The sequence below is a fragment of the Periplaneta americana genome, chromosome 12, assembly GCF_040183065.1.
Source record: "Periplaneta americana isolate PAMFEO1 chromosome 12, P.americana_PAMFEO1_priV1, whole genome shotgun sequence".
In the NCBI taxonomy this organism is placed as follows: domain Eukaryota; kingdom Metazoa; phylum Arthropoda; class Insecta; order Blattodea; family Blattidae; genus Periplaneta; species Periplaneta americana.
Genome location: NC_091128.1, coordinates 32,487,826 through 32,513,865, shown reverse-complemented (window position 1 = coordinate 32,513,865; position 26,040 = coordinate 32,487,826). Strand labels below are relative to the sequence as shown.

At 36.2% G+C, this 26,040-nt stretch overlaps 1 protein-coding gene across 3 annotated transcripts in view; it reads right to left on the bottom strand.

The window, feature by feature from the left end:
- The window catches only part of LOC138710218 (fat-like cadherin-related tumor suppressor homolog), a 369,088-nt gene that overhangs the window by 29,153 nt on the left and 313,895 nt on the right, over nt 1–26,040 (bottom strand). For all 3 annotated transcript variants that reach the window (XM_069840878.1, XM_069840879.1, XM_069840880.1), the window contains 9 exons: nt 20,091–20,477; nt 18,274–18,488; nt 13,461–13,598; nt 12,768–12,911; nt 11,202–11,453; nt 8,371–9,226; nt 6,070–6,416; nt 3,437–4,257; nt 1,391–1,694 (listed from right to left, as the gene is read on the bottom strand). In XM_069840878.1, coding sequence (XP_069696979.1) covers nt 1,391–1,694; nt 3,437–4,257; nt 6,070–6,416; nt 8,371–9,226; nt 11,202–11,453; nt 12,768–12,911; nt 13,461–13,598; nt 18,274–18,488; nt 20,091–20,477 — 3,464 coding nt within the window. The remainder of the gene's footprint in view (nt 1–1,390; nt 1,695–3,436; nt 4,258–6,069; nt 6,417–8,370; nt 9,227–11,201; nt 11,454–12,767; nt 12,912–13,460; nt 13,599–18,273; nt 18,489–20,090; nt 20,478–26,040) is intronic.

The following is a 26,040-nucleotide window of genomic DNA, read 5'->3' as shown; positions in this document are numbered from 1 at the left end:
AATTTAGTAACCGAAATATATCTATAGAGAATATTCCAATGATCATTAAAAGTAAAGTTTTGCTGATCTTAGTTCTCATAAGTATTCATGTTTAAATCAATAAAAAGGAGAAGATGAAATTCAAGAAAAAGATGTTAGAAGAAAGATTTTCTCATTTTTATTTCTTCGTTATGGTATATTTGGTTTTAATTTATCATTTATTATTGCAATTATTTATAGTTATTTATAAATTTTTATAGAAATAATAATAATGATATTTTAGTAAGGCATATTAAATTCTACATAAAGTAATCACACTAAAATAATGTGAACTCTCTCTCGCTAGATGCTTTACTGTGGCACAAGCCAATTAAACTATGACAACATTGTTTTACTCACACATTGAACTAATTATTTACTACAGGCAACTGAAAGACGTAGCTCACTTCCGCCACTTGGTCTGATCATCCTTACCCCTGACTCAACGTAAAAGGCTAGACTTCTCTCTCCAGGTCGCAGAACTGGTACAAACACTGTCATATTGGATTTTTTCCTTCAAGTTTCACACCATTTTTATATATCATAATATACAGTATTTCTGACATAATTGTACCTCGAAAAACACAAACTAATGATAAATGCCTTATGAATGCTATTTCTGAGTGAACAATAAGCCTATTTACAATTGATTTTAAGGTGTTTCAAAGTTTCATTTCTCAACTCAATAGAGGCCGCAGTCATGTGAATCAAGCGTATTTAGATGACCTTCAAAAGTATGCAGTTTACTCAGCTGATCACAATCTGTGTCCACACACCATATTAAACCTATACATCTTCCTCGAACAACGTTTTGATAAGGCTGGATAGTTGCAGATCAGTTCCATTTCTGGTTCACAGAGATTTAATTCTCAAAAATAGAAAATAACTATGCAACTATATTCGGAATCGGATCAATAATTGTATTAACTTTTCTTTTACTCAAAACAATCTCAAAAATAAGCTATGTAAGTTCTCTTGAATCATTTTGTATACCGTATATAGCCTACATTTAATATAGATCATTGAAGTTGATTTTATTAAGTCAAATAACGAACTATCTATACTTTCCCAATATAAAAGTACTAAAGAAAGAAAAGGAACGGAATGTAGAACATATGTAATATATAAGCCATTAGCAGACCTAAATAACGTGCACAGAGGAAATTACTTAAAACATACCATGCACATATGCATTTATGCTAAAGTGATAACCACCATATTTCAACATAATATGTCTGTTAATGAATACAAATAACTAATTCTGCATGCAATCAATCTACTGCTCATTCCTACTGATCACAAATTTGCATAAACAAAATTATAATTATGTAAAGTAGTGGACATAAGCTAAAATATTTGTAGCACACTGTACCTGACTAACTTCCAGATTGCTCAGCTTCGAACCTCGTTTGAATTCATTGTCGTTTGGGCGTGTGGAGTTGAGCATGATGTCCTTGCGCGTCTCATTGTTGATGTTGTTCGCTCTCTCACGTGAACGCTTCACACGGAAGCGGCGATACATCACAAACAAGAAAACCAACAGACACAGAATCACTACGGCCACAATGATGCCAACCACTTCTTCCCATGTCACGTTGTAGATGCTGGACGTTATAGGCGTGGAGTACAGTGGGTTTGAGCAGTGAAGTCCAGTCACGTTGGGTGGGCAAACACATCTGCATGGAAATAAATCACAACTGTGTACTCTATGAATTTTTATATCGTATATACAGAGTGTTACATACTTCTAGTGATGGTAGAAGGGGTCAGAAGGAACTATGTCATGAGGAACCTATGTCCAAAGATGTGCTTAATTCGTAAAATTTAATATACAGGGCCCTGAAATCTGGCACAGCTGCACCTCTCCCAAGCAGTAGCGGCCCACGGTTACAAAGGTTGGCGGTTCTGCATGAAAAATAGTGTATTTAGCAAATGCATGCTGTTTATTGCATCTAAATTGGATAACGTGTGTAATTACAGCCCCTTCTTGAAGCTGACTGTGCACCCGAAATTGTACTCCAACCATCCATGCGCTACACCTCTCCCACCTGGTACAACTAGTCACGTACCGGTAGTGGAGATGTGCCCCACAAGCTTTTCTAATTTTTAAGTCAACTTAACTAAATCCTTCACTCCGGTGTTTGTCCATGTATTTTCTCCTCTAAACAGAATACACGGGTGGGGGGAGAAAGCATTTTCATGACTGCAGCAAAAAAACCAATCGTTTCCATTACACATTTCGGTATTAAAATGACTAATAGGCTACATGATTTCCTTGACTTTTTCCAGGAATTTCAATATTTAAATTTTGTGTAGGACGTCCTAATTTCGTAAGTTAACATGCAATTTCTCTTTTGATTTCGAAAAGGGTTGGTCGATTAGGTTTTCATTTCATTCATTTTTAATATAAAATATTTCCTTAGACACACTGACTAATCACATCACACCACGCACAGTACTATAACACACAGGAACTGTAATGATATACAGTAGTCCAGAAGCCTATGTGTTCTAACCCTAGATCATATATGTAACAGATATGTCGGGCTTATAGGCTTTGAGGTTAACAACTTTTGTCAGGTTTACTACGCTGCCATCTAGTTGTTACATAAGGAGTCACGTCATAATTCCCATTTGAATTGCATTAGCGACTGTGCTGCCATCTCGTGTTCGTTTATGGCGGACGGGTGGCGATCCTGGCGGTTGTTCTCTTCAAAGTGCTGCCGATTTTAACGTAGCGAGGAGTTATCTGTTACATATATGATCTAGGGTTCTAACGCAGGTCATAAAGAGATGAGGGTGTTGACGGTTCTTTTGTATATACGGAGCGAGCTGCTTCGGTTGCAGCTTTAATGCAGTTTTACTGGATGGGGAAGAAAACCAGTTTTCTACTGCCGACAACCTTATGTTGAGCTTCAGGAACTCCCGATCACAGATCCGAAAAGTACACTACAGCTAAAATTCTCGAGCAGTTCAAGGCTCCTACAGACAGTAAAATCTCGAATCGAAGGAGAATGAATTGGAAAAATAAATGAAACAATGAACTAGATTACATAAAAACACGTTTTACATTTTTAATTTTTTCAGGTCTATTTAAATGGCGGTTCTGCAGCTCTGCAGTTCTTATTGTAGAGCCACCTCTGCTCCCAAGACAATCTTTCCCGTTTAATTCTGAAATAGAGTCTAGAAATTATTTACAGTAAAAAATGCTAATAAAACAGGAATATCAATTTGAGTTTTTTTTTTCTCTCATTATTATTAAACATTCACTATTAATTCGCCTTTTATGTAGATCCCAAAAAACAGGCCATGTTTTCATTATTTTGTAACATTTGCCAATATCAGCATTAGTGCTTTGTATGATTTATTATGTGAAAATGTTTAGAGTAGCATTATGTACACAATGACGTGAACTCACCGATAGCTGCCAGGCTCGTTGACACATGTGCCTCCATTTACACAGGGGGATGCTTCGCACTCATTCATATCAACAGCACACAGTTCTCCAGTGAAGCCACGACACTTGCAGATGGGCCCAACATTTCCCTCCTCACACACACCTCCGTGTCTACAAGGATTGGGGCTGCAGTAACGTCCATACTCGCATCGCTTCCCCACAAGTCTAGGAGGGCACTCACACATGAAGTCCCCATTTTCAGCCCGACATCGCCCGCCATACAGACAGGGAGACGACGCACAGGGATCAGTATCTATCTCACAGAGCGTGCCAGAAAACCGAGCGTGACAGTGGCACTCAAATGAGTCGCCTCCTATGTCAACACAGGTGCCGCCATTCAGACACGGCTGAGATCCACAAACGCCAAGCGGTGCAAGAGCTGTTGCAGGGTCACAGCTGAACTCCACGTTTGCAAACCGCCGCAACACAGCGACGCTGCTGGCACCACTCATGTGTAAAGGCACTGAGACTCTCGCAACGCGGACGTCATCCATGCAGCCTCGGAAGCCTCTCTGCACATCCTCAAAGCCCAGGATGGTGGGGTGCTGTCGGACTTCGGCACCCAAGTACAAGTCGTCGGACTGCAGGTTCAGAACGTCGTTCACTCCAGGTGCAGAGCCATGTGCCACGTGCTTGCCATCCACTGTCACACGGGCCGTGTTGCTCTCCCGTTCAAGCCGTATCTCGTGCCACTGCCCATCACTGACGTACACGCTGCTCACTCGCACCATGCCCTCACCACTGCCCAAATCGAACCGGTACTGCACCACACCATTCACAATCTGAAACAAATCATGCTATGTTATCTCTGTATTGCTACTGGGCTATCATAAAGATAGATGCAACTTTGATTTTCCTCAGAAGCAGGGATAAGCTAGTAGTTCACTTTCTTATGATGGATTGGTTAGAAATAGGATGTTTGATGGAACAATCCTTAATTAGAAACGAAGATGGTGGCACTGATTGATTGTTGATATAAGTAATCAATAGGGAGCTCAGGAGGGTAACCAGTTAGAAATTGATCAAACAACTGGAAATTTGATGAATGAAAAATCGGAGAATTGGGATATTGACTTATTACATCAGGCAACTTGGAGATTGATCACATGCATCAGTTACAAACTGTACGACTTGAAGGTTGATCAATCGGAAGCTATGTTGTTGTTGTTGTTGTTGTTGTCGTCCGAAGACAAGTCTGAACCTCACTAGTGATACCAACATGGCACCACTTATGAGACAATTAGGCCAGGAAATAATGGTTCTTTTCCCCCTCCATTGCATACATCGCCAATTAGCTACATATTTCGCTACTCAGACTTCAGATGTATACACACAATCGTTCTTCCTCTGACACATATTGTCAAGTGAGATGTACTGCCTGATAATAGATGTACATATCAGCCAGAACCTCAATAGAAGCTTGATCAGTTATAAAGCGAAGATTTGGAGATTGATCTCAGAAAAACCAAGTTGATATATAAGATACTGAGAGAATTGGAGGTTGTTCAGTTAAAAACCGAAAGAAATTTATCAACTATAAATCGTAAGACTAAGGGTCGAAAAACTGAATAGTTACAATTTGAGAGTGAAGATACTGTGAAAATCGATCCTTTAGAAAGTTTAGTGGGTTGAAAAGATTATTATATTAATTAAAAATCGATAGTGTGATTAGTTAAATGATGATATTTAAGTTACAAGATATAAATCGGAATGTAGAAAGATTGGAATACTGTTTCGTAAGAAATCGGTAAATGTGAAGGTTACCTCTTTATACTTTGGGATATGACAAATTGGTAAAATGGTTTTGTAGAAATAAGGACATTGAGAGGTCGAAGGGGAAGGAGGAGGGGAGGAGGAGGGGGGTTTGGTTAGTTATATACATATGACATTTTGGAGGGCAGCAGTTTAATTAAATATAAATCGGGATGCTAGTAGTAGAATGAATAGAAGTAGATGTATAAGATATCTGAAGTTTACATAATGAATCATAAATATTACAGTAGACGCAAAATATCTCCAAGCCTGGTCTACATCACGGAGAAAGGAGGGCGAGATAAGGAGGTACAAACAAGTGATTTTGTAATGCGGATTGTTACGTGTGTATGTTAAAACTGAAAACATCGACCACTCACTGCTATCTATATTGCTTCTCTTCCCTAGTAAACTGAGTCTGACAGTGACAGTGAGCAGATGTTTTTAATTTCAGCAGTGTGAAGAATTGATTTTCATACAAATATCTCAACACCCATCCCCTTCCTCCCCTAAGTCCACTTCCAGCAATCGAAATCGTTATCGTAAAGCTCAGAGATATCCTGTAGCCACTGTATAATTAATTTTGTCCTCACTTCTCTCTCTAATTTTCAATCAAGCGGTTGACAGATATTATTATCAACTTATCAGAAAGACTGGAGATTTCCTCATGGGCAATGAAAAGGTGGTGACAGAGAATGGCGAGGTAACCACATGCCAGAAACATAACTTTGTCACCAAAAATTTCACTCGAACTTGCCTGGATTTTAGTGGTTTTCAGGCATGGAAAGTTAATGCCTCATATAACATTTATTCTGTTGTCTTAAATAGCATAATGTTCTCACCTCAAGAACATTGTAGTCGACTTTCCCTGCTGCATACATTAAATTGCCTGTTGGTTGCATGGTCCGGATACGCAGTGACAAAGACAACTGGTCTTCAAGGGTTTTCTTCACCAGAGATTTGTCGACTCTGTATTGAGCATAGCTCTTCCCAGTAAAAGACACTGGGTTGCGAGGTATGTAGCAGGACTCATCATGACATTTGGAAATGTCAATGTCACACGTCGTCCCTGCAAAACCTTCGGGGCACTGGCATGAGTATCCTTGCACAGAGGCGTCAGGTATGCACACTTTGAACTGCGGACACGGCTGCCGGGCACATTCATTCACAATAATCTCACAGCGCTCTCCTGAAATGATTTAATAAATGAAAATAAGCAGAGGTTACATGTGAACATTAATAGTATGTAGTACAACTGTATCAATAAATTATTATATTGTACCGAAGTACATATGATATTTCCATGCAGATATTCTGCATCATCATACGATGAAAGAGTAATGGAACGGAGAAAAATTCTCTCCGGCGCCGGGATTTGAACCCGGGTTTTCAGCTCTATGTGCTGATGCTTTATCCACTAAGCCATCGTATGATGACGCAGAATATCTGCATGGAAATATCATATGTACTTCGGTACAATATAATAATATATATGATATGCATAAATCACTTCGTGATTTAAGACTGCGCTTATTCCATCGGATCCCAGCCAACTAGTCACTCATTACGAGTGCACCTCAGCACATGTGTGGACTTTGGTCCTAGGTTCATAGATATCTATGACGTAGTGCAGAGGGCGGCCACTAGAGGGAACCCAAGAGTTGGAACTTAAAACTGAGATGATTCTTCCAATGCCGGGGTGGAATCCGGTGTGGCTTAGTGGATAAAGCATCAGCACGTAGAGCTGAAAACCTGGGTTCAAATCCCGGAGCCAGAGAGAATTTTTCTCCATTCCATTACTCTTTCATCGTATGTATCAATAAAGTTTACTCTGTTAGACTACATACTAGAATCCAGAATAGCTGATAGAACATGATGGCAATAAGAACAAAAAATAATAACAAAAAAGATGTAAAAACTTTTCTGGTAAAAGCTGAAAAAAGTCTAGATCAAAACACTGTCCCTGTCCAGAGTTCTAATCCAACAGAACAGAAGACAGACCAGAAAATTTATCGGAATAATTTCAAGTGAATGTCTTTCAGTCAATGACAAGCTTATTGATACTCAAGTGACCAATGAGAATCATACTACATTGATAGTTAGCCAAAAGCATGGTGCTAAAAACTAATATTTGGTAGTATCTTATCCTACAATCATTTGTTTAATTCCAAAGAGCTTTCTATTCCTCTCACCTCTGCTTTTGATTCGATCATTGCTCTCAAAGTTATTAGCAGTTATTACAAAGTGCTAAGGAAACATGACAAGATTTGGATGTGAAAATGTGGAAATAATAAATGAAGCTATAAGGGACTTAACAACAATGAGCATTAAAATAAATATTTGGGGATAAAAGTTTCAGTGTATGAATTGCTGCGGGAGTCAACTTGCAGCAAATGCAGGATATTCAGCATTAGCCAAGATCATGCAAAAAATGGGTGCTGGGAGAACATGGAAAGCTAACTGCCGCTTGAGGTAGGAGAAAGAGAAAAATAAGTGGTGATGGTGTAGAGGAGAAGCGAGCAATTGAACAATCCATACACTAAGTTTTACTGAAAACAAGTTCATAATTCAATTGATATTTTGAAATATAAATAAGTGAAACCCATTCCACAATAAAATATTATGATATAATCTCAAATGTTTACCTATGAATTTCATATTTTCATGAGGTGCTATGTTTTTATAATCTCTGCTTTAACAGGAAAAATATTTGAATGCACTGATGCAATAAGATCCAGTTATTTGCACAGGAATTATCTAACCAAATTTCACACATGAAAAATAGTTTTCATTGGTAATTTAATTTCATTTTCGATGTTTCTTGTCATAAGATAATTTATTATTTCTCAATATGTGGTCCCGAAATACTTATTATGACAAGAAGTGTTTGTTAATCTCAATTAAATAATCGGAAAACTATCAGCAATTGTGATATTACTGTAGATAATTACTGCACATCGACCATTCCAGAATCATTCATGAACTACAGCATTCTTTCTATTTTTAACGGTCTGAGAAGATAGTTAAACATAGTTTTCTGTTATATGAATCTCTAGAAGGACCAAAATGTTCACTTTTTGAAGGATTATATCCTCAAGAAGAAAACAGTCCTAACTTTGCCTATAGAATTCTTTCTGAATTACCTGCATATCCCTCATTGCAGTTGCACACAACACGATGCTGATGACGTGGTGATACAAAACTGGTCACATCTGTAGCTATCGGTGTGGCAGCAACAGATGTATCGAGCACAATGTGGTCTCGACATTCCCCAAATGTGCAGTACTTTGCAGTGCATTTATCACGAACTATCTCTTCTACTATCAGTCCTGTCGACTGCTCTAGAGCTTCAAGATGCTGAGTCAAAGCTTTGCGTATCGCATCAGCTGAATAAAATCCCAAACTAGGAGCCATTGGCTGCTGAGGCTTTCTTACTGCGAACAAAACATCAAGATCCCTACTTGACGTCTGTCGCTTGGACCTAACCTTCCCTGGGATGGAGAGTCCTGTAGGCTGGACACTGATGATCACAACATCTTTCACACGTGCTCCTAAGGCATTCCTAACAGCCCTGATGAAACCTTTGCGGTGACTCAAAACAAATTCTGATGGGCTAACATCTCTAAAACTGATGATGATTGAGTGGTGAAGCATGTCGTCTGATATGAGCTCCACAGTTACCTTGATGATGCTGTGAGATGTGAACTTCCCATCAGAAACTGTCACATTCACACGATATTCACCAACATCAAGACGAGGTAAAGCAACAAGAGTGCCATCTAAGCGATCAATTTCAAACAGTTCTGATGCTGGGTTCAGCACTATAGCACTAGCACTACCAGTTGATGTGTCAGCCAATCCATAAGTTAGTGTGTCATACTGATCTTGATCTGATGCATGTATCTTTCCTATGATACCTCCAGGGAATTCGTCTTGGTATGAGTTCACTGATATCTCCAGTGGCGTAATTACTGGTGGGTATTGGGACTCTTCAATTACCTGCAAATTTATAAGACAGAACTAAAATACCAAATAAACAAATAAAAGTAGTGGCTCTCAAATGAAGAATCTTACTGCAAAAGAGGATAAGTAATAAATTACAAGTACTATAATATAGGCACCACAAGTAAAACATCAGGATAAAACCAAAATATACTTAAGCAAGTGAAATTATATAAAGTATCAGAGAAGATGATGAAAGGAAAACTGAATTAAAAGAAATGAGATTTTTATTATTCATTGTTGAATAAAAAATAAAAATGTCCATATAAGGAAATAACAATATTTTGTAATATTATACAATACTGGTACGGTATGTAGAAAATTAAACAAGAAATTGGTATAAACATTAATTACTAAAAATGCTTGATGACAGAATCTTGAAAGTGCTTCTTTATTATAATATAAGTGTATACAGAAATAGAGGCCAATATATCTCCGATGGCAAAATCTCTTCAGTGCAGGCCTGCATTTGGATCAGTAATAATCTCTATCTCCTTTTGTGGAAACGATGGAAATCAATGTAAGTAACAGGTACTTCTCAGTCTCTCTGAGAATTAGTAATTGTGACAACGGCAAATTTTGTCTTAATCATTTTGGTCGACTTATCAAAATTTTACGACCTCTGCCATTGTAGCTGATATTTAGTTATCTCATAAATGCAAATCGGAAACCATATTTACTAAATAGGAATAATTCTAATTTTCAAATGTAATCTCCATCTTACGATGTTTGGTGACGTATACATGTCCGTTGGTGTGACATATTAATGAATTTAAATACTATTATAGTCACAATCATGCCATGGTATGAAAGAAAAATTTCACAACCTCGAGCGGGAATCGAACCTGCGACTTCCTGTTCTCCAGTCAGGCGCTCTACCACTGAGGCCATAAGCAATGCTGACTAGATCAGATGCTATGGACAGTACTCTATAACAGAGTCGCCAGTATGAAAGGATAATTCCAAGCCTTTGGCGTGAGACGAACTCGATAGCTCAGTGGTAGAGCGCCTGACCGGAGAACAGGAAGTCGCAGGTTCGATTCCCGCTCGAGGTTGTGAAATTTTTCTTTCATACCATGGCATGATTGTGACTATAATAGTATTTAAATTCATCTAATTTTCTATTGAATCAATTTGAGATTAGCTGTATTTATATAAGGGATGGTTATAAAGAATTTGTTATTTAATCATTGTTAAATCTGAATGTAAATTATATTGTTGAATTAATTTTGATGTTGGCTGTTATTAAATATAAATGTTTTCTCTGTTTATTACATTGGGTGTTTAGTTCATTCCTGACCCAAATTTGCAGTTACTTTTTCCGTCTTGTAAAATAATCCATGACAAGTTTCAATTTTATGATGGGACTATCCACATAAGTGGCATGCCACAAACTGAAACGTTGTTGTTGTTGTTTTCTAATGCCAGGCATTTGACAATTAAGTCATTTGACCTCTTGCACTCCAATATTTTTCAAAGATATTATCATGACCAGCCACTGAAGCACAGATTTTGAGGTGTTCCGAATCCATTTCTTGGTTTGAGTTGCACAATGGGCAGTTAGGGGACTGATATATTCTGAAACGTACATTGCAGTATTTGCTCATGGTTACTACATATTTTATATGCGTTCAGTTGATTGTCAATCTATGATTAAATAGGTACACAATAAAGACAGATAATGAACAGAAACTTCATTATTGGGTGTGAATACCAAAGTTTCAATAGAAAAAAAGTTAAACCAATGGAAAAATTGACAGCAATTATAAATTAAATTATAACAGTTTATTTCCTTCCTAAAACATGATTCTCAATTACCTTGCAGTTTCTGTTGCTTAATACTATTTGGATAGAAATTCTTTATGTAACCACATTTAAAATGTGCAAGAGGTCAAATGACTTTATTGTCAAACGCCTGGCATTAGAAAACAACAACATTTAAAATGTTTAACCATCTACAATTTGCACTTACCTTCACAACCACGTAAGTATCAGAGTACAGGGGAGGTGTACCATTGTCAAATACTCTAACATGTAGCAGGAAATTATCTTTGAATTTATGATTAAATCTCATTGCTGTGCGCAGTATGCCATCTTGCTCCAGTCTAAATGCTCCACCTTCATTTCCTGAACGGATATCAAAAGTGTACGGAGCAGCATTGGGTGCCGTGTCTGCGTCAGTAACAAGGAACTTCAGTACAGGGTGTCCCAAGGGCTTGTCCTCCTGAAGATGAAAGTAATGGTAACATGCTTAGTTTCAGCCATAACAATTAAAAGTAATAGTAACTTGTAGTCCACTTTAATAAGGTTGTACAGGTTATACAAAGATCTGTCGGTGGAAATGGTAATGGCAAGATTATATTTTGAAGAGATAAAACCGAAGATTCGCCATGACATCACCCGACATTAGGTTTATAAATGGGAAAAACTCGGGAAAAAACTCAACCAAATAATTATCCCAAGCAGAATATGAACTCAGAACAGATCATAGCTTCAGATAAAGAGTCCAGCTTCTTTCTTAACCTTCAGTTATCCTGACAGTCATTTTCATAAGTTGAATGGTCAAAGAAACAAGCAAAGTATTAAATGGCAACAGACGTGGAGATCTTAGAGTTGGAAAGCAGAAGGGGGGAGAGAAGAATGCTTAAACAACGAAAGAAGGAAGTGGTGAAAAAGGAAGTGAGATAAGTGCAGGGAGTAGAAGAAGAAGTATTGACAGTATAAATCGTGTTAGGAGTGCGAAATGAGGGGGCAGAAGAGATGAAAAAACAGTCTATAATCTGAGGAAATGGTGTATCAGTGGGTTGAAGTAATAGCGGGTTTATATAATGGAAAAATGAAATTGAAGTGATGCAATTTTTCAATGTTACAGAATTGTTTTGATTAAACAGTGGATTCTAAGACCATGTTATAAATAAAGTGAAACAATGTTCTAGAGTACGAGCGCTAATGTGTTGTGTAAGAAGTGTTTAGACAACGAATTTAATAATAGGTTATGTTTTTTACTGAAATAGTCAACAAGGGTTAGATCTATATTAACAAGTTTAAATGTATTACGTTATTTAAAAGAAGAAAGTAGTTAATTATGAGAGAAAGGGAATGAAGTTGAATGAAAAAACTAATAGGAATAATATTTTTAAGTGTACCTGAAAATAAGAGAAGTGAAGTAGGATAAGAAGGGGATAAGTTAGGAGTGTTAAGTAAAAAATTAAGGGACATGAAAGATATAGTAAGAGCAGATTTTAAGATCACGTTACGTCTGTATTTTAAGCTGTAAAAGTGTAAGTAAAGGACTGCTGGCCCAAATAGAGAAATGTGAAGAATCAGCAGGAACGAAGATGTTGAGAAATATATATATCATATCAAGTTGAATGGAGATTTTACTAGATCTATTAGCTATATAAAGTATTTATTAAATTTCAATTTCTGATACATTTATGACCATAGAACTTGTAGCTCTATTTTTAAGTTTAATACTGATAGGGAAATAAAAAAAATCTCCACTCATCTTGAGCACAGATCACTCTTATTTACTCACCTGAACAATAGCAGTATAATTGGATTGAGAGAAAAGTGGTGGGTTATCATTGGCATCTGATATCTCTATGTTAACCATCACAAAGCTGGACAGAACAGGAATTCCGCTATCTCGTGCGTGAACTTCCAGGACATAACTTGACACCTGTAAGCAATTAAATAATGTCTGCACAAATATCCAGCACACATACTTTGCATTTTATACAAATGCAGTAGAGGACATGAGAAAATGCGAGGGGAAGTATGAGAGCAAGGTTCCAATAATTATAAAATTTAAGTATATGCAAAGTATTGAAGGAAATATTTAACGACACTATTTTATAATATTTGTTAAGCATTTTGTAATATTAATGATGAAATACCAACACGGATAATGAAACATTTTAGACATTCTTTCTCACTATTCAAAATAAAATTAGAGAAAGTTACGCTTTTACACTGAGATAAATTCTCAATGCCTAATGAAACTGTCACTGATACAGCAGATGAATGACAGAAGCTCCTGGTTCAGCAAGACAAATTTCATTTAACTTACACGAAAATCTAATACCTTGATGAGGTGTCAAGCTGTAGAACGAGCTTAACAGTGAAGTAATCACCACAGAAAGAAGTATTACTGCAATTAGGAATATTACTTCCTGACTTTCCTTCGTATGTCAGCTTAATGAAACATTATTTAAAAATGTTAACATACCATTTCACGATCCAGCATCCCAGCCACTGATATGTAGCCAGTTTTCTCATCGATGGAGAACTGTTTATGTCTGTCGCCTCTTGCAATCAAATAAGATACCTTTCCATTTACATCACTGTCGAGGTCATGTGCTAATACCTAAGGAAATTAATTTAAAATTAATGTCTAATTCATCATCATCAGAAAAAGTATGCAAATTGAAAATAACTTTGAACAGTAGTATTTCAGAACAAGTACCTAATGATTTTATTTACTTGAATACAACACAAACTTCTTTACGACAGGATAACAAGTAGGATAGGATATAACATATTTAAATGAGACCAATGGATATGAACTGATAGCCTAATTATTGAACATGACAGGACTATATATGAAAAACCCTAATAACAGAGTAGCGTATAAGAAATTAAGTAGACCGCTAAAAGAAAGAAACTTGAAGAAAGTAGAAAAATTTGTATACATAGTGAAGAAGAAATGGAAAGAGAAAGTTAAGTCATTGGCACAAAATGGAGGTATATTATAAGAGTAAAATCGAGTATTATATTTTGTTCCTTCATGTTACAATAATGACTAGTCATTGAAGGTGAAGGTATGTAAATTTTAACTTAGATGACAAGGATTATCTAAGACGAATAGCATACTAAATAAACTAATTGCCATGGCAAGTGCCTGAAAACAGAAATGTAACAGGACCGTCATTAACGGATGATATGGAACTTTCATAATATTATGTTTTTGATGACATATGAAAAACCAATCAACATCTGTAAGGAAGAAGGAAAAATAAAGTTCACCTCTTGCATTGCAAAGGACCAACAGAAATTCTGTAGAGAAAAAAAAAAAAACCTCAATGAAATACTAAAAAAAAAAAAAATAAAAATAACATAATGAAAGACAACAATAGATATAATGATAAAATTAAGCAAGTTTCAAAGAAGTGTAAAACAATGCAAAAAGTAGGTACTGAAACAGAAAATCTTGAAAATTATATTAGTTCTATAGAGTAATGGAGGTGAATATGCTGGCTTATATAAGTAATAATTGGGCATTATATCAAAAAGTTGAAAGGATAATCGAGTCAGAAGATGTGATAATCTTATGTTTTGTGATGGGGCATATTCAGTTTTACACCAAAAATGAAAAAAAAAAAAAATAGTAAATTCAGATATATGAATAGAGCTGTGTAAATTCAACTTCAAGAAAGAATAGAGAGGTATAAACAAGACTGCTATGCACACAGTTTAGGAATGCTGACAGAGAGATTCCCGAAAATTTTATTAAATTACAAACCCTAAGAATACAGAGTTGTCAAGCATCCAGTCACTAAATCAATTAATTAAGAATTTTACTAGCTTTAAATTGTGAATATACAAATAGGCCTAAACAAATGAAGAGGATAATGTCTAATTCATCACCATAAACTAAGATAAGATAAAAATAAATGTGGCTAGTGCAAATCAAGCTTTCAGGTATAACTCCCTGTAAAGTTGATTTGAATAATTTCGAGGGAAAAATTGTTCTGGGGCCGGGCATCGAACCCAGGACCTTTGGTTAAACGTACCAACGCTCTACCAACATAGTCACACAGAGTTAGTATGCACTCAATGTTGATTGCTTGATGGTTGTCAGACCACTTTGAAGTCTGTGGATATAGAAGGAAAAGTTGGATCGGTGTCGGGTAGAGTTCCCGAGTAGCTGAGTTGGTAGAGCGTTGGTACGTTTAACTGAAGGTCCCGGATTCGATGCCCGGCCCCAGAACATTTTTCCCTCGAAATTATTCAAATGTGGCTAGTGCTTGCAAAAGTGGCCAACATTGGATATTTTTGGTGGAGCAGGTATCTTACTGTGAGTATTGGACAAGCTTAATACTGATCAGTATCACATTTTGAATAATGATTTCGTATTTTGTGTCAAAGAATGTTACTTTCAAGCAATTATTTTATTCCAGAACAATAAGCATCCAGTCTATCACATTGAGATTTGTTTAATTGAAGGGAAGATATCGAAGTGATAAGACTGTTAGGTGACCTCTGAAATTACACAGCCTGAACTCTGCTGAAAACATATAAGCAGAAATGAATGCACTCTTTAAATTTTCCAATGAAGAAAATGTAAAAGATCTATTGTCTATCAGATGGAACGCTAAGTAGGATGATAAATTTTGAAAAGTCTACAGCCAACATAAAAATTCATGAGTAGTAATTTAGACTTTTAGATCTTTTAAATCATGACTTTGTTTTTCAGTTCATTTCACAACCTAAAATGTCAAACAAGATGACAACAGCATTCAAGCAATTATAATCTCATTAATAAACAACTGCTTCCCTTGGGACTTTACTTCGAATGGAGTTTAGAAGAAATACAGAGTGAAGAACATGTTCAATAATTTTTAAGTGACTGTTAGTGTCTACTAAACAAAATAATTTTGTATTCTTACCGCTTTCTCATTCTTTATTTTGCATCTTTTTAAGTCGAGATAAAATTCAGCTCTGATCATCAGCATTTTTGAGACCAAAATCAATAAATAAGTTTATTTTTATAATGCTGACTTAAACTTTAATTCATTGTTGATGACCTGGGACAAAATTAAATGAAAACGGAGAATGGTGAGAACTCTTACACCAACCCGTGTGTGTTAAAGCTTGGCAATTAAAGCAGTTGACTATTCTATTGGCTTGACAACAGTAAGTTTTCACTCGCTACTGTCTTCTATTTCAGGTACCATCCCATCTAAGTGGAGTTTAGTTCAGACACAAAGGAAATATTTAAAAAAAACTAAGGACGCACAATGAGCTGAAAAGCGGACGTGAATTTTTGATAAATAAAACAAGGAATAAAAATTGAAAATTCGGCAGAAACGAGACGCTTAAGATTGGTAAATGAGATTACAAGATCACACCGTAACAACGCATAGGGAGTGATGACATAATAAAAAAAGTAAGAAACATGTACATTACAACACGAAATAGATGACAAAAGATGTGAATGGGTAGAACTTGGGTTTATACGAAGAATGCCGAACGAAAGTTATAAAAAATTATCATCTAATGCAATCCCTAGGAACAGAGACCAAAGACGACCTTGAGAAAGACAGAATGAATGAAGTCGAAACAAATGACAGCCTCAACAATACTGAGAAGTAGAAGTAGAAGAGCAAGCAGAATAAATGTTGATGACGAAAAAATGAATGACAGGGGAAGAATGATTAGAAAAGAGATGATGATGATGATTAATCGATCTTCTTAATGTATCCAGCTGTTTGCTGACAACATAAAGTCCACTATAGTCCACTGTAGTCTATTCAGTTGTTGTTTTTCATGAGAAATGAGGGGTATTTTGATCGGCGTTCATTATAGATGCCTGTTGCTAGTAGCCAGAGGTGGGGTGTAGTCAATATATACTGCAGGGCTGTGTCTTCTGCAACTGGTACTGATGATTTTAATTTACTTCTTTTGTGGTTTATGGATGGATAGTATAGAAGAATGTGTTACAGATCTTCATCATGATTATTACACCACAGACAAGTAGGATTATCAGAAATGTGAAATCGGTGTAGATACAATTGAGTGACAATGTGACCTGTTCTGGCTCTTGTTAAAAATGTTTGAACATGTCTGGGCAAATTTTTGTACATTTCCAGGTCATTTGGTTTCTTTTGTACAGACTGTAGAATTTTTCCTTTGTCAGAAGAGAGCCAATTGTTGATCCATAGGTTTGTAAAATGAGACTTTAATGAAGCAAAAGCATTGGATAGAAATATCACTTGAAGAGGTCTTGGTTGCAAATATGTTGCCTATTTTGCAATATTATCGACTTTCTCGTTTCCAGGTATACCACAATGACTAGGTATCCATTGAAATGTTATTTCCTTTTGGAGTTTTTTTTAGTTTACTTAGTTGCTTCTGAATTGGAATAATTCTATGTGCATATAGGTTTGGTACATATTTAATTATATTAAATATAGCCCCCTTGGAGCTGGTAAGTATGCAAATAGATTTTTCAGAAATTTGAGTAACAAACTGAAGAGCAGCATCAATAGCTAGCAATTCAGTGTCAAGACTGGAGGAGGATGAACATAGTACGAAATAACTTTCTTGATATTTTGAAATATAATACCCTGCTCCTGATGTCCCATTATTAGAATTTAGGTGATCCTTATATGTACTGCAGAGTACATGGAATCTAACTTAAGAATGTATGGAGGATCATTTTTGGAATGATTTCCTGGAATTTGTATGCTATGTTCTGGAATCACCCATTTCCATCGAGGAATTTCGTTCACAACTGGAGTTTTAGCAATGAGTGTGTCTGTGATATAGATTGGTATTTCTTCTTTTTTTATTTTATAGAAATTACACAGGATATCATCTGACAGTTTGAAGAACATCTGAGATCTGGATGAGGCTTGCAATTTGAAATGTATTTTTAGATCCCTTTGTAATATATAGTCTCTGAGTGGTTGAATATTACATTCAATTACCCTCTCGTGGGTACTCACCTTGTCGTGGTGAGGGGGTTTAAAATTTTTGTTTAAGCTAACAAGTAACAAAGAGGTACCCACATAAGCTGCATTACCACCAACGCAGTCCCACTATATTTTTCACTGTTTATATTCATGGAGTCCCTCAGTGTAAAATTCTCCGGAGGTAAACTAGTCCCTCAATCGGATCTCCGGGTAGGGACTGCACTGAGAGATGCCAAGTACTAAAGTACTTATTTGGAACACCAAAAGTCACACCGTCCAGTCAATGATGATGATGATGATGATGATTATGATTATGACAATAAAGAGAAAGAAGAAGATAAGTACCTGCAAGATCTTATCCCCAAGCTGAGCATCCTCTCTGATTCTGGCACTATAAGAGGCTTGGTTGAATATGGGTGCATTGTCGTTGCTGTCAGTCACTGAAATGTTCACAGTAGCGTGGTTGCTCAGAGGAGGTGTGCCTCCATCTACAGCTTGGATTGTTAGGAAATAATCTTTGGCACGCTCATAGTCCAATTGTTCTGCTATGCTTATGACACCTGAAACAAATATATTCTTAAATGAATTCAATTCGTAACGAATATTAATTCAACACACACAATATATTCATTTAAATACATGCATAACGTTTGATAGAAAACAGATTTCACTCAGGTTAATGCAATCGGCCTTTCACTGTTATCGACCGAATGAAACTGCCCAGGAAATAGTGTACATTTCCCCTGGATTGAGTGTGGGAAGATTTTGTGTTACATAGTATGAACAGATAACAAGGGACACAAGCTAGAACATTAGTAGGAGCTCATTTCAATTCAGTGAAGTTCAGTTTGGTTTGTGGCAATGCAGTACATATTAGATTAGCGAATCTTTATTTACAATGCATCTATTATGAAGAAATCTTACAAAAAGTGTCGTGCTATATTTCTATGAAAATATCCTGGCGTACCATCTTTTTCTAAAATCCAAAATTTAGTCAAATCTGGTAATTGGATTGCAGCTTTTGGAATCTGTTAATATGACAATATTTCACCATAAGTATTTACATAAATCTTATGTTTTATATATTTTCAAGAACTAAAGAAGAGACTGGTGAAGTGCTTTGTGTGGAGTGTGGCATTATATGAGGCATAAACATGGACATTACGATGAAGTGAAGAGAAGTGAATAGAAGCATTTGAAATGTGAATATGGAGAAGAATGGAATGTGTGAAGTGGATAGACAGAATAAGAAATGAAGTTGTACTGGAAAGAGTGGGTGAAGAAAGAATGATGCTAAAACTGATCAGGAAGAGGAAAAGGAATTGGTTGGTTCACTGACTGAGAAGAAACTGCCTACTGAAGAATGCACTGGAAGGAATGGTGAACGGAAGAAGACTTTGGGGCAGAAAAAGATATCAGCTGATAGACGACATTAAGATATATGGATCATATGAGGAGAAAAAGAGGAAGGCACAAAATAGGAAAGATTGGAGAAAGCTGGGTTTGCAGTGAAAGACCTGCCCATGGACAGAACACTAAATGAATGAAAGAATGAATATCTTCAAGATTCCACCACAGTAGTCTAGTGGCTAGAGCACTGGACTTATAATCCTGTGGGCCTGGGTTCAATTCCTGACATACTCTCAATTTATAACTTGTGTTGGGTAAGCCTGTGCTCCAGGTAACGACGGATTTTTCTCAAGGAGTTCCAGTTCCCCTATGGCATCCTAACATATCTCCATCATAATTTCATCTCATCGCGGATTAGAGTAGACCAGCCACCTATCACACACCCTGGGCAACAACTCTGTCTGTAAATTGGACTACACAACTGGCTTCATATGGGTAAAAGACGAACAGTGAAGTACCACCATCCGCCATTAGTTAGAAATATATATATATATATATATATATATCCAACTGTATGCTTTTCAGCAGTTTACCACCCACAAAATTCCCCTATTGTATGGAGAAAAGCTAAAGCTGATGTGTCTGACAAACACGGTAAATATGAGGGCAATAAAAATGAGCGCAAAGGATCTTCAATTTATTTGATAAATTGCATATCATAACTTGCTGAGTAAACTTAATATCTTTATTAGCAGTACATAACTCTTTTAATATTTTTGTATATGTATATATGATTTCCTGAAAATTGATACCTGATTTTGGATGAATCTGGAATTTTTTGTGTTCATTTCCACCAACAATGGAATATGTCACATCTGCATTGACACCAGTGTCCTTTGATGTTGCCAAAACCCTGACAACTTCTGTTCCCACAGCATCTATTTCTGGCACGACAGCATAGTAATACTTGGAAGCAAATTCAGGAGGATTGTCGTTTATATCAAGCACCAGTACAGTGAGGGCAGCTGTCTGAAATAACTGGGGTGTCCCTTGGTCCATAGCCTGCACTGTCAGATTGTATGTAGCCCTTGTTTCCCGGTCCAAAGGTTTTGCCAGTGTAACAATACCACTGTCAGGCGCAATCTTGAAGTGGCCGTCAGCAGAATCAACGAAGGAATACTTGATCTTGCGGTTAATACCTGTAACAGTAAACATAATTAAGCAGAGTTGAGGTAGTGTGAGAAACAAGAATTCTACTCATAGATAAAACAGTTTACATTCATTACAACTATCTCTCGACATGCTGCAGCAACATCTGCCTAAAACATGCTTGTTTCAAGGTTACAAGTAGTCCTCTTTTCACACAATTTCTTACAACACAGTCATTTTTGTAGTAAGTGTACAGAAAAGACTGGAACAAGCAATTTCTGTGAAATTTGGGGAAAGTTTTCTACTGGTATTTCAGTTCCTGATGACAAGAGAGTAAATTGAAAGGAAAAGATCCAAACAGGTGCACGAGATCTCGCGTCCTTAGAAGAGGTGTTTGTAGATTAAATAAATGTGTGATTTTCAAGTTTGCTGATTATTCCCTTACTTAGATCATTCTGAACAGAGAGAGAAAAAAAAGATATAACCTACGGTATTAGAGTGTATCAGGAAGGGAAACTTGCCATCAGGTCTAAATACAATGGTTAACAGCCATTTTGCATCGTGTGTGATATAGCAATTCATATCATTATTTGGTTGCAGAATCCGAAACAGCTTCGGAATTGCTGTATCACATAAGGGTCAAAACCCTTATGTATTTTGGATTTTATATGGGTTTTTAATATTTTACATTGTTAATGTTGTCTTTTTCAGAGATAATGTATAATAATCAGAATGATGATGACTAAACTCTGTATTTGGATGTAATATATGGAGTTGTGCGAAAAGTATACTGGCTTTGCCTGGTAGAGGTGACTCAGCTAGTGACAGCCCTGTAATCTAGTGATTGCTGAAATGTGATTTTGTTGGTTTATAAAAGTTGTTTATGTTGTCAAGAAAACTTTAGTGTGGTTCTAGGTGTTATGTTATGCTTGAAATTAAATGGTCCATATTTACCAATATCGTATTACTGTCTGCTGTATATCTAGAAAATGTGACGTGATAGAAGGAAACAGATTTTTCCATTGAATTCAGCATCCCAAAATTAGGTAAATCCCCACCCATTTAAACACCAGATACAGGAAAAAGGTTTCAATTTGTCAACTAGTGATATTAGCGTATGAAGCACAGCTCCCTCAGCAGCAGAGTTGGACTGCACCTTCTTTCTTCATAAGCAGCCTTATTTCTTATAATCATCAAAACTCGAACCAGAGACTTAAAGGGAAATATATTCTAATGAGTCAGGATTCGAACCTCGACTCTTGTGAACTCATAGCTCTTGCCACAAGGTCTAGAGGCAGACAGGTGAAAGAAGTGAATACTTGTATTCGAAAGAAGGCAAGTTTTTAAGTGGAAGACAAGTAGGTTCGTGAAGCATTTCTTTTTGAGCCTCAGTCTGACATTTATTTTTGCCTCTTAAGAAAACTATGGACAATTACATACAGATTAACAGGTTCTATTTTGTTCACTCTACTGAAAGATAATTTATTTTTCTAATCTGGTCATTCTTATTTTCGGCATCAAATCATTAAACATTTCCCAACAGCTGAGATGTTTACTCACTGACATTGACGGTCAATGATGTAATGTTTCCAATGTTGTTAACCCTTAGTAGTCGTGTGGGATATACTGAGCTGTTAACTACATTTTGAGTAAGCCTTTACTTCTGAAACTTCCGCTACTTTTCTTAGAATTAGTAAGGCAACAATAACCATAAACATGTTTGAAATTGGAATTCGCATACTCGAAATAATAACGGTTTAAGTGGTGTTGGGTGACAAAGTGTTACAATACTCGTAGTGCTTCTATTGTAAATAGTGACAGTGACTAAACTGATCATACTTGTGTAACAAATAATAACAATGGATGTTAAGTACTGACTGTGCACAGAAAAATCAAGAAAGTGGTCTGGAAAGGAAGATGAAAAGTAAATTATCATTAGGAGTGAATAGACATTTGAATATTACATGTGAACCAATATTTAAATATTATCGTTAGTGTACATTAATTATAACGTTGTGATAGGTATTAAGGTATTTTATATAGTTGTATAAATAAAAAAGAGAGATATTTTAATTGTTCACTAAAAAAAGGCCATATAAACCCATTATATTTGGGGTGTCAGCAACACCCCGCATGACTTACAAATTTAGGTATAACTGCTTAAGGGTTAAGTCATGTATGTCATTTACCAAATAACATACTGTCTTTAAATGCATGTCCATTATTCAAATACAGCAAATAAAAATGTCATTTCAATTGTTAGAACAAATGAATAATCAATAAGTTAAATGTGGTTTCATACATTATTTTTTAACTGTATGATTATAACGCATTCTAATATTCTTATGACCACTTTCATTTCCTTTTACAAGGTCCATTTTATCTCACAGGCACATTAGGCTCTGGTCTAGAGCAGAGGTTTTACAGTTCTCTTTTCTTTAACAAAGCAATACATCAGTGATTCTCAACCTATGATAAGCATACCACTGATGGTACACGAGCTACTGCTGGACGGTACTTAAAGTTGAAATAAAAATAAATATAATTATAATGAAATATGAAAGGTCCTTATATTTTATGGAACATTCCATTGGATAAATTAAAAGAGTAAGTGTAATTAAAAGATACATCCAAGAGTAAACACGCCTCATTGAAACGATACATTTTGGTATTGAAGCACAGAAATGTTTATTCTGAATTCTGATCCTGGGAAAGACACGTGACGTTTTCCCGTAATAAATTTGGTTAGTGGTAATGCAAATTTCCCAAGTTAAAAATAGTGGCATGCCATTAAAAAAGGCTGAGAACCACTGTAATACACAATGTTGAATATATACACAGGGTGCTGATCGCCAAATGAGAGAATATTGTAGCAACAACAAGCTGTTTCAGCAACAAACTCGGCATTCTTGGGAGAGCAAGAGACAGGGAAGAAGAATGATTCCACGCATTTGCTATTAACTCCCTCTAATTCATTTCAATTACTGAAAAACTATGTCTTTCACTTTTAGACATCATCATCATCAATACAACTTCAGTGTCAAATCAAGAGCAATAAAAAAAAAGGGCACGCGCACACACACACACACACACACACACACACACACACACACACACACACACACACACACACACACACACACACACACACACACACTATTATTATACATGGGTCACTTACTACGTCATGGCAAACAATTTTTTCAGGCAAATGCGTGTTTGTAAAGAAATTTCAAAATATACAAGGTGGGATATGAGAGACTACCTGTTTTAAAAGTGAAATAATTTTCTTTCAAGGAACAAAACATTTATTTATGCATATTACAAGATAGCTCTCACTCTTGAATTATTATTTATAAACTCAGAAACATGGAAATTATCCTCATCAGACATCAGTAGCACGGCCAGTAGCAATGGATCTTGTTGAATTAATTCCTGCATTTGTCGACAAAAATGTAAGCGATTCAATTTTTCGTTAGCATTTAATTGTTGAACAACTTGAATTTTGTATTAATGAAACGAAAGGCCAAGATGCAGTATGCGGCATAGGTTGCGATTCTATAAGTTTAGAGTGAGTGCATGTCTTCGTTGTGAACAACTTGGTCTTTGCTGTAATGCACTTCACACCCTTTCAGTATTTTCAAGAGTGCGTACAGTCTTCATTGGTCTAGTTCTCTTTACACTGAGCACTGAACCTGAGTCCCTCTAGTTTTTCATTCATGAGAGAATTGTTTTACGAGTTGGAACTGGTCCTCTGCTTCGGCTATCTTCAAATCGTCGTCGAAATGACCGGTGCACATGCACCATACTTTCATGTTTCGTGTAACTAACAATTGCAAACATACGATGTTGAATACTCCAATTAGCTATATTGCATATTAAATCCAAAGCATGTACCGATGCAACAATAATGATAACGTCATGTATATTGTTGTGGTTAACCTTTGGTACCAACTTAAAAAGGGTAATATCCCATGCCCTACCTCGTACATATTGAAAGACACAATGTACTCCACCAATAATATATTTGTGAAGATTTCAGAATTTAGACAAGGAGAGTAAAAACACAGAACTTTAACTAGTAATTTCTTTTATTCCTCCACCTTCTATTCTGCATAGACATTAGCACATTAACAACCTTCGAAGTAATCTCCGAGGCAGTCAATTGTTCACTGTCAACAATGAGGAGGGTGACAAATACAATCCGCTTCACCACTGTCCAATTTTGGAATCTCGCATCTCACTGCATTGGTGATGACTTCTCTTGTAGGAAACCTTTTCCCAGGCAATGGAGCTTTCAATTTAGGAATCAAATCAAAATCGCAGGGTGAAATATCTGGGGAATAGTATATTACTTTCCATTTCCTTGTCGTAAAAGGTTCTTCAAACAATTTGCCATATGGGCTGTAGCATTATCATAAAGTATGAGTGCATTGTGAAGCAATTCAGGATCTTTATCTCTAACAGCGTGATGTAGATTATACTGCAGATACGAGATGTAGTAGACTGCATTAACATTCTGACCATGTGGAAAGATTCTACGAGTTCTGTGTCACATTCCTTCGTGTTTCTGCTGTGTAGCACTGCTACAGTACAGTATTTTTACATATACAGAGTGGAAGGTAAGGTAGTACATTATGATTCCTTGAAATATAACGAACAAAAAAGTATAATACCATTTTGCTCGTTTTTGCGAGGTTTTTGAAGAAATAATACTTTTATGCCGACATTTCGATCGCGAATTTTACGAATAGTGTTTAAAATACGGTTTAATTTCTTGTATAACAACGAAAAGAACGTTTAATATGTTCACATTGCAGCAGTATTTTAATTAGAAAATTCACAGATTTCGAATTAATCGATTGAAGAAACATTGGAAACATTGATTGTCAGGTCACGTACAGAAGTCTAAAAATCTGGCATCGCTGTCCGGATGGCAGACAGTTGGCCTAGTACTCGCAACTGATCAGCTGTTGTGATGTTTACATTGCATTAGTGTGCAGTTGGACGTACAGTGATACAGTTTAGTTTATTTCAAAACTACGAGATGCCAGAGTTCACAAATCGAGAGTAGGCCTACTTAGACATGATCCAGGCTGCGGAAGAAATTCGAAATAGTGAAGAACTACTGACCAGAGTTCGTCATAATTGGACTAGAAGATGTGAAAGCTGCACGCACGCTGATGGTGGACATTTTGAACAGTACCTGTAAGATGTGAGTGGAATATGATTTACAGAGTTTATTACTCTTTATTTCATTATTAACGCCCAGAATTAGTGATTCGTAAAGCATCAAACTGTAAAGTTCACAAAGTTACATCAGTTTTATTTTTTCATTAATTGTAACTTAAACTTCATTCCTAACTGTTTTCACTAATTTGGACATAATTTCCTGATTTTCACGTTATTTCTTGTTATTGCTGTACATATTTCTTGCTTACATTAAAATTATTATGCCAGACTTAGTATTGAATTGTTAGTGTATTGCATTGTAAGTTGATAATTCTGCATTCATTGTTGAACTGCGCCGGGCTCGACCTATTTTGTTCATTTGGGTTATTAATTTACATTTTCTGACATTAAATTACACAAACTATACAAATAACAGTTACA